General features: G+C 33.3%; 1 protein-coding gene across 1 annotated transcript; it reads left to right on the top strand.

Annotated features, from left to right (window-relative positions):
- The first annotated feature begins 430 nt into the window (after positions 1-430).
- Positions 431-6,286, top strand: LOC141697045 (uncharacterized). Its single transcript, XM_074501233.1, has 3 exons — positions 431-1,653; positions 1,939-3,933; positions 4,287-6,286. The coding sequence occupies exons 1-3, from the start codon at positions 648-650 to the stop codon at positions 6,137-6,139; spliced, it is 4,854 nt and encodes a 1,617-aa protein (XP_074357334.1). The 5' UTR covers positions 431-647; the 3' UTR covers positions 6,140-6,286.
- The last annotated feature ends 2,808 nt before the right edge of the window (positions 6,287-9,094 follow it).

The following is a 9,094-nucleotide window of genomic DNA, read 5'->3' as shown; positions in this document are numbered from 1 at the left end:
ATTGTTTCAATCGTGCCTAGAGGAAGACCCGATGCCAGTATTAGAATAAAAAAAATAATTTTTATATTTTTATAAGATAGAATAAAAAATATAATATATTCACAGCTAACAAATATTATATATTCCCGCAAAATATTATGTTTTGCGGGAATCCGTTGCCCGTAAAATTAGAATCACATACAGTTGATGTAGAGTCTTGGTAGTAGAGAATAGCAGTGATTGATAGAACACATGGACACAGACTAGAACTAACACATTGTCTGAATCTAGTTATTAGCTGTAATGGAACTGAAAACGTAAAAGAAATGAGGTAAAGCCAATTGATCAAAATGATAACAATTGAGTGATTCATTGTGGCTTTAGAGTAATGCACTACAGAACCGAGGAAAGCAAGAAGAATCTAAAAGCACAAACAAGAAGAATCTTTCATGATCATGAAAGTGTTATTACTCGGCCACCATGCAGGACCTTTAACAAACAAAAGTTTGTCCACTCATTCCTTATAGCTTTATTTTGTACCTTCACACCACTGGAACTTTGTTTTACAAAGTTCAAATCATTTCATTTCATTGGTAATAATTCAAAGAGGTTTTACAGAAGCCTATTCATCTGCATTTCAACTACTACGTTTTGTGCTTGGTTTCAAAATGGCCGAAGCAATTGTGTCAAATGTTGTCGGAAGGCTCACTGATTTGTCTGAAGAAGCTCAAGTACTGCATGGGGTGCAAGATGAAATTCAAGAACTGGTGACACAACTCAAGCGGATGAGGACATTTTTACCAGATGCTGATTCAAGGTTACATGATCAAAATATCCGTATTCTGCTTGCAGATGCACGGGAGCTTGCCTATGATGCTGAACATGTCGTCGAAACTTATCTTGTCCAAGCTTTATCATCCCCTGGAAAAATAATGCAGTGGATGAACACAAGGACGTTTTCAAGAAAGCTCAAAGATGTTAAAAGAAAGATGTCTCTTCTCTTTAATCGCTTTCGTGATTGTAATATCAAATCAACATTAGAATCCCCTGAATCATCAAATTCATCTCATGGACAACCAGGAATGCTAAAGCGATTTCACACTTTCACTACTGTTGAACCAGAGATATTTGTTGGATTTCAGGCCGATGTTGATCAATTGGTTGGATATCTGGTGGATGAAAGTGATGACTCTTACCCGCTCATCTCAATTTGTGGAATGGGAGGTCTGGGTAAGACAACTCTGGCTGAAAAAATATACAATCATTCCACCATCAAGACTCACTTTGCTGGTTTAGCTTGGGTTTCCATTTCACAAAAGTGGCAAAGGAGACAAATTTTGCAGCGAATACTTATAGGTCTCGTATATGAGATGAAAGAGGAAATATTTACTTGGGACGAAGGCAAGCTAGTGGAGAATCTGCTACAAATCCAGCAAAAGAAGAAATGTTTGATAGTACTTGATGACATTTGGTCAAATGATGCTTGGGATTCTATAAAGGCGGCTTTCACTGCTGAAAAATCTTTAAGCAAATTAATGCTTACAACTCGTAATGTTGATGTTGCTCGGCATGCAAATCCAAAAGGATTCATTCACCAACCAGAATGTCTAAGCCCAGATCAAAGTTGGGAGCTACTTCAGTTGAAAGCGCTTCCTACAAGAGGAGGTTATCTAGGTACATATGTAATTTACACGCATTCATTATGTTTCATTTCATATGTTAAGTAAAACTAGACTTGGAAAATCCAATAAAATACTCTAAAACTTCTAGAATATTGACAATAAATGTAGTTAAACCAATTTTAGAACTTACAAAAAATCAGTTGCAGAAGAATATGTTGCATAGTGTCAAATTACTGTCTTGCCTATTTCTAACTGTTTCATTTTAACTTAATTAATAGGCCAATCTCAATATTGTGTAGGCTTATACAGATATTTCTTCTTTTTTTGTCTGTTACAGACATTGCTAGAGATTATAAAAAGATGGAAAAAATGGGAAGAGAAATGGTTAGAAATTGTGGCGGTCTTCCACTAGCTATAATGATTTTGGGGGGAATTCTCGTAACAAAACCGACCTTTGATGAGTGGAAGAAGGTGTACGATGATAGTATATCATCTCTAAAAGAAGGGAAGGGGTTTGGAAAAAACCAACAAGAACAACTGTTTGACAATTTAATTCGGAGTTACAACGTTTTGCCCCCTCAACTGAAACCATGCTTTTTATATTTGAGTAAATTTATGGAAGATGAATGGATAGATGCAGAAAGTTTATATCAGTTATGGATTGCTGAGGGAATAGTACTATCAAGTGACAAAAGGAAAGGAGAGACAACGATGCAAGTCGCTGAATCTTACATGGGAGAACTGGTCCATAGGAGTATGGTTCAAGTGAGATTTAATGATTTGGGATCATCGCTTACGAAATTCAAAAGTTGTTCTCTGCATGACCTTATGAGAGACCTATCATTATTCCAGGCAAAAGGAGAAGATTTTTTCGAAGCAATTGATATTGGGGAAGGAAACGACTTGAATCTCAATCATTATGATGTCTCTCGGGTTGCTAAAACTAGACAGCTTGTATTTTATGACAAAAGAGTCGTAGAAGCTAATTCTTACTTTACCGGGAAACCAAATCACCAACAATACCGATCAATTTTATTTCGAAATGTGGATCGTGAAGATGAAAGTCAGCAACTACGATTGGGACTGTATTTGGCCAATTTTAAGTTACTAAGAGTTTTGTCTCTTGAAAATGTAACGCATAGTAGACGATCCGTTTTAGGTACCTTTTCTGGTACAAATATTGGAAGAGTATTAGGCAGCCTTGTTTACTTGCGCTATCTCAGCCTAAGGGGTTCTAATTTGAAAACTTTTCCCTTCATAAAAAAGTTGGTGCTGCTACAGACTCTCAACCTAGAAAATCGGTATGATATTCTTAACAAGCCACCGGCGTCAAGTAATGATTTGGGCAAGTTGTCATTTTTGCGTCATTTGTATTTACCTCCTCGGGTCTCTCTCAAATCAGTGAAGAATACCAAATTAAGGTTTAATGGGCTGAGCAAATTAGAGACACTAAAGCTAATAGCAGAGGGTGGTTATGATGATATTAAAGAGATGTTCAAGTACTTATCTGATTTAGCGTTGTCATCAAATTCCTCTATCCGGTGCATGAGCCTTGATATATGGATATCTGCTGATCCAGGACTGAGAAATGATCCAGACATGATAAGACAGCTGTTTTGGAATTATAAGTTCAGCCTTCAGGAATTACAAATGGACGGAAAGCTCCCAGAGTTGTCTGAAATATTTGAGGAGCAGCGGCAGCAACTTAATCATAATCTTATTGATGTGTCTTTGATTCGTATCACCATGTTAATCTTAAGGAGATCGTTCCTGGAGGAAGACCCAATGCGAGTACTGGAGAAGATTCCAACTTTGAGGGAATTGGAATTACTAGGTAACGCATACAAAGGAAAGGAAATGGTATGCTCAGGCATGGGTTTCCCAAGACTCACCCGGCTTCATCTGGGGAATATTGACAATCATTCCACCATCAAGGCTCACTTTGCAGGTTTAGCTTGGGTTTCCATTTCACAAAAGTGGCAAACGAGACAAGTGTTGCAGAGAATACTTATAGGTCTCGTCCATGAGAAGAAAGAGGAAATCTTTACTTGGGACGAAGACAAGCTAGTGGAGAATCTGCTACAAATCCAGCAAAAGAAAAACTGTTTGATAGTACTTGATGACATTTGGTCAAATGATGCTTGGGATTCTATAAAGGCGGCTTTCACTGCTGAAAAATCTTTAAGCAAATTAATGCTTACAACTCGTAATGTTGATGTTGCTCGGTATGCAAATCCAAATGGACTCATTCACCAACCAGGACTTCTAAGCCCAGATCAAAGCTGGGAGCTACTACAGTTGAAAGCACTTCCTACAAGAGGAGGTTATCTAGGTAATTTACATACCTTTCTTGTTAATTTCATTTCACCTGTTTAAGGTAACTAAATGGACTGCAAAGTTATGACACCTCTTATGAAACAACTGATTTTTGTAAAACTAGACTTGAAAAATCAAATGAAAAACTCTGAAACTCCTAGTATGAACAATAAAAGTAGTTAAACCGTGTTTTGAAACTTACGGAAAACCAGTTGCTTTCCTACCGAGTTCCTGACCATAAGTAATTTGTTTCGTGAAAAAGAAGCAGGAGAAGAGGTTTCCAGGTGTTCTCTTTTTTCTTAATGAATCGCCCTAGCTTAATATTATGTGGGCTTATACATACCTTTCTTGTTGTTTTGTCTGTTACAGACGTTGCTAGAGACTATAAAAAAATGGAAGAACTGGGAAGAGAAATGGTGGCAAATTGTGGTGGTCTTCCACTAGCCATAGTAACCTTGGGTGGAGTTCTTGTCACTAAACCATCACTGATAGAGTGGGAGAAGGTACATGGTGACATTATCACATCCCTGAAGAGGGGGAAAGGATCGGGACAAGATTATGAAAGTCAAATATTAAATGTTTTAGGTTGGAGTTACAATGACTTACCCCCGCAGCTGAAGCCATGCTTTCTTTATTTAGGTAAATTTATGGAAGATGAATGGATCGATGCAGAAAATTTATATCAGTTGTGGATCGCTGAAGGGATGGTACTATCGAGTGATAAAAAGGAAGGAGAAACAATGATGCAAGTCGCTGAATCTTACATGGGAGAACTTGTCCATAGGAGTATGGTTCAAGTGAGGTTTAATGATTTGGAATCATCTCTTACGAAGTTCAAAAGTTGTTCTCTTCATGATCTTATGAGAGACCTATCTTTATCCCAGGCAAAAGCAGAAGATTTTTTCAAAGTAATTGATACTGGAGAAGGAAATGATTTGAATCTCAATCGTTCAGTTATCTCCCGGGAAGCTAAAACTAGACAACTTGTATTTTATCTGAAAAGTGGCGTAGAAGCTAATTCCTACTTTACCAAGAAACCCCATCACCAACAATACCGATCAATTTTATTTCTGGATCGTGAAGATGAAAGTCAGCAACTACGATTGGGACTGTATTTGGCCAATTTTAAGTTGCTAAGAGTTTTGTCTCTTGAAAGAGTAACACATAGTAGACGATCTGCTTTAGGTACCTTTTTGGGTAGTAATATCGAAAGAGTATTAGGCAGCCTTGTTTACTTGCGTTATCTCAGTCTAAGGGGTTCTAAGTTGAAAACGTTTCCATTCATAAAAAAGTTGGTGCTACTACAGACTCTCAACCTAAACGTACCTAGGACATCACCAGTGTTCAGTAATGATTTGGGCAAGTTGTCATTTTTGCGTCATTTGTATTTACCTCCTCGGGTCTCTCTCAAATTACTGAAGAATACCAAATTAAGGTTCAATGGACTGAGCAAATTAGAGACACTCGAAAATTTCAATACTGAGTGGTGTGAGATTAAGGATCTACCAAAATTATCCGGTCTTCGGAAACTAAAGCTAACAGCAGAGGGTGGTTATGATGATGTGAAAGAGATGTTAAAGTACTTATCTGATTTGGCCTTGTCATCAAATTCCTCTATCCTGTACACGAGCCTTATTATGCGGATATCTGATGATCCGGGATTCAGAAATGATCCAGACATGATAAGACAGCTGTTTGGGAATCATAAGATCAACCTTCAGGAATTACAAATTTACGGAAAGCTCCCAGAGTTGTCTGAAATATTTGAGGAGCAGCGGCAGCAACTTAATCATAATCATATTGATGTGTCTTTGATTCGTATCACTGAGTTAACCTTATGCAGATCGTGCCTGGAGGAAGACCCAATGCCAGTACTGGAGAAGATTCCAACTTTGAGGGAATTGTATTTACCAGGTAACGCATACAAAGGAAAGGAAATGGTATGCTCAGGCATGGGTTTCCCAAGACTCACCCGGCTTCATCTGGGGAATATTGACAATTTTGAAAGTTGGAGGGTGGAGAAAGGAAGCATGCCTCTTCTTCAAGAGTTGAGGGAGCTTCCAGAAGGACTCATATTTCTCAATTGTCTTCGAAAATTAACATTGTGGGAGATGTCTTCACAATTGTGTGATAGGGTTCTCCTGGAAAATGGTGAACAAGGACCGGACTTTTACAAGGTCGCTCATATCCCTGATCTCTTCATTGGAAACAGAAAAGCTTGATTCACAATTTCCGTTTCTAGTTTTTTTTTTAATTTTTTTATTGGCAATTGTGTTTTAAAATTCCACTTTACTCACCTTGTTACGCACATCGTTTTGTTTGACAGCTCATATTTGTTAATAATTTTTAATACAATTAATTACATTTAATTTTGCATTAATTTACATTTTGCATCAATTACTCAATTGATTAATTAATAAAGTACTAGTTGGTAACCCGTGTGAAGCACGGGCCGGGAATTAAAAATATTATTATCACATTATTATTTACATAAAACTGAAACTCATAATTCGTGTAAATTACTAATTTAAATATAATAGATAAAATGCTATTAAAATATGTAGTTAAAAAAACGAAGGTAAGTGTTACTCTAAAATTTCAATATATAGTTCTAGTTATTCATGCACCTAATTATTTACTTATACAAATCTAACATGTTAACTCATTAATACGATTATTTTTAAGTAAACCGACGCTTGGATGTTCAAGAACAAATAAAAATTGATGGAAAATAAAATTTACAAAGAGTGAAAGTTATTTTTTGTCAGTTGAGATTTTATTACATAAAATTTTAAAATTAGTTGCATAATTTTTTAGTGAGTACCAAGATTTGGGACATAAACATGGTTTCGCTTATTAGTATAGATAGTTGATAGTTGATAACCCAAAACACGAGACCGAGACTAAAAATATCGAATTAATATTTGTAGAGAATTATTCATAATATGTGCGAAACACGAATTAAAATTAATATATTAATATCAAATATTAAATTGGTACTTGCAAAAAATAGTTATGTGTTTAAAAATAATCGAATCAGTTATGAAATTTTCCACTATAATTCTAGTTTTGCATTGTTTTACTTGATATATAAATCTAACATATTAGTTTTATTTTCGTGAAACGAATTGTATCTCTATCTTACGAACCAAATATCTGTTCTTTAGATATATATATTTTTTTGCTAAATATTCTTTAGATAATTTAATATCAATAAAAAAATAAGTAGTGTTTTTTCCTAAAACAATACTTTACCTTACATTTTAATCTTAAATTTACTAGCTTAAATCCCGTGCGATGCACGGGTTCCCGTTAATATTTAAAAATCTTATATATCCCGTCATATTCTAATTTTGAAAATATTTTTATAAATATATAATAATTATAACTTTAGTAGAATAAATAAATTCCGTATAGTGGTTTAACAATTTAGTAGTTTACCGGATGTATAACAATGTTTTATTTAATAATAGAATACGTTGTGGCTGTAGTTTAGTAGGATAAGTAGACTATATATCTCGTAGTTTAACAATTCAGTAGTTCAGCGGATATATAACACTATTTATTTATTTTCTTTAATAACCAAAATTAGTGAATAACCGTTGAACCAAATTATACCCCATTTCGATTATTATAATATAGTATAGATTAAAGTCTTCTATGTATATTATCAAAATATTGTTTTCGAATCATCACATATATTACCCGCAAGGATTGACTCAGTTGGTTAAACAGGGTATAACTATCCTCTTGGTCACATGTTCGAATCTCACGGAAGAGAATTTATGATTATGTTTCCTAAGGCAGAGACTGTCGCACCCGAAAGATAGCGGCGGCGAGTTATCTACGATATAAAAAAAATTATCATATATATTAATTTTTTATTTAAACCATATCTCATTTCAACGTAGCAAGCTAACTTCAAAATTGTCCATGTGGATTCATACATTAAAATACAAATTAATAACTAACATTTATTAATAAGCGAAACCTTCTTTCAAGTGATATTTGGTGTCACTTATTTTTTGGCGCCACCACCTTTAGATTTCACTTTTCATGATTAATGTTATAACTCTAACTCTAATTGTATTATTATTATCTTTTTTATTCCTATATGACTTATAATTATATATATATATATTATTTTTACACGTTTTTGTTTATTAATAAATTTTTTAAGTGATACTTTATTTTCACTTATTCTTTGGTTCTATCACCTTTTATTTTTTTGTTTTTATTATTCATGGTGTAATTTTAAGTTTAATATTTTTATCATTTTTGATTCCTATATGACTTATAATTCTATATGTATTATTTTTACCTGTTTTTTCTTTATCAATAAACTAAACATATTCACTTATTTTTTAGTTCCACCACCTTTTGGTTTCACCTTTTATAACTCCAAGTATTATTTTTATCCTTTTTTATTCCAATATGACTTATAATTGTATATGTATTATTTTTACTCATTTTTAAATTTTTTATAAGCCATAATTTTTTATTATTTTTATAGGTTTAAATCTTATTTTTAATTATATTTTAAAATAAATAAGTTCATAAATTGACTCAACTAAATAGGTTCCGAGAAATATAAACCACGACCAATTAAATAGGCCATGTGTTTAAATTGAAATTTTTTAATTTAGAATTTTTTAATTTGTTGGTAGAATTCCATTTTAATAAAATGATATGAATATTATAAAAAATTGTATTTTTAGTTATCTTTTCTTTAAACAATTGAGTCAATCCTTGCGGGAAAAAAAATTGTATTTTGGTTTCACTACTAGAAAATAATAAAATTGTTCAAACCGTAATATGATTATAATTCTATTTTTGTAGAACTCCAAATTATTTCTTGATAGGGTACTTCGTTTCATCTTAATACGGTTACGCCGTATTTTGGTTTTACCCATATAGTTCTCTTTAATGTAGAGTTCTATGTTGTTTTTTAACAAAATATAGATTAGAATCAGATTATAATTACGATATTTCTATTTTCATAGAATTCTTTTTTATTTTTTATTAAAATAATAAAATGGAATCCGTTAAACAGTGTTATTATTAATTAATAAGGAAATCATCTTTTAAGGGATATTTTGGTTTCACCTCTTTTCGGTTTTACGAACTTTTCTTTTTTTTAAATCTTACTATAGCTCTAAATATACCATTTATATTCT

The sequence above is a fragment of the Apium graveolens genome, chromosome 11 (genome assembly GCF_009905375.1).
Source record: "Apium graveolens cultivar Ventura chromosome 11, ASM990537v1, whole genome shotgun sequence".
NCBI classification, from domain to species: Eukaryota; Viridiplantae; Streptophyta; class Magnoliopsida; order Apiales; family Apiaceae; genus Apium; species Apium graveolens.
The sequence above is the reverse complement of the archived record's forward strand: the minus strand, read 5'-3'. Positions and strand labels throughout refer to the sequence as shown.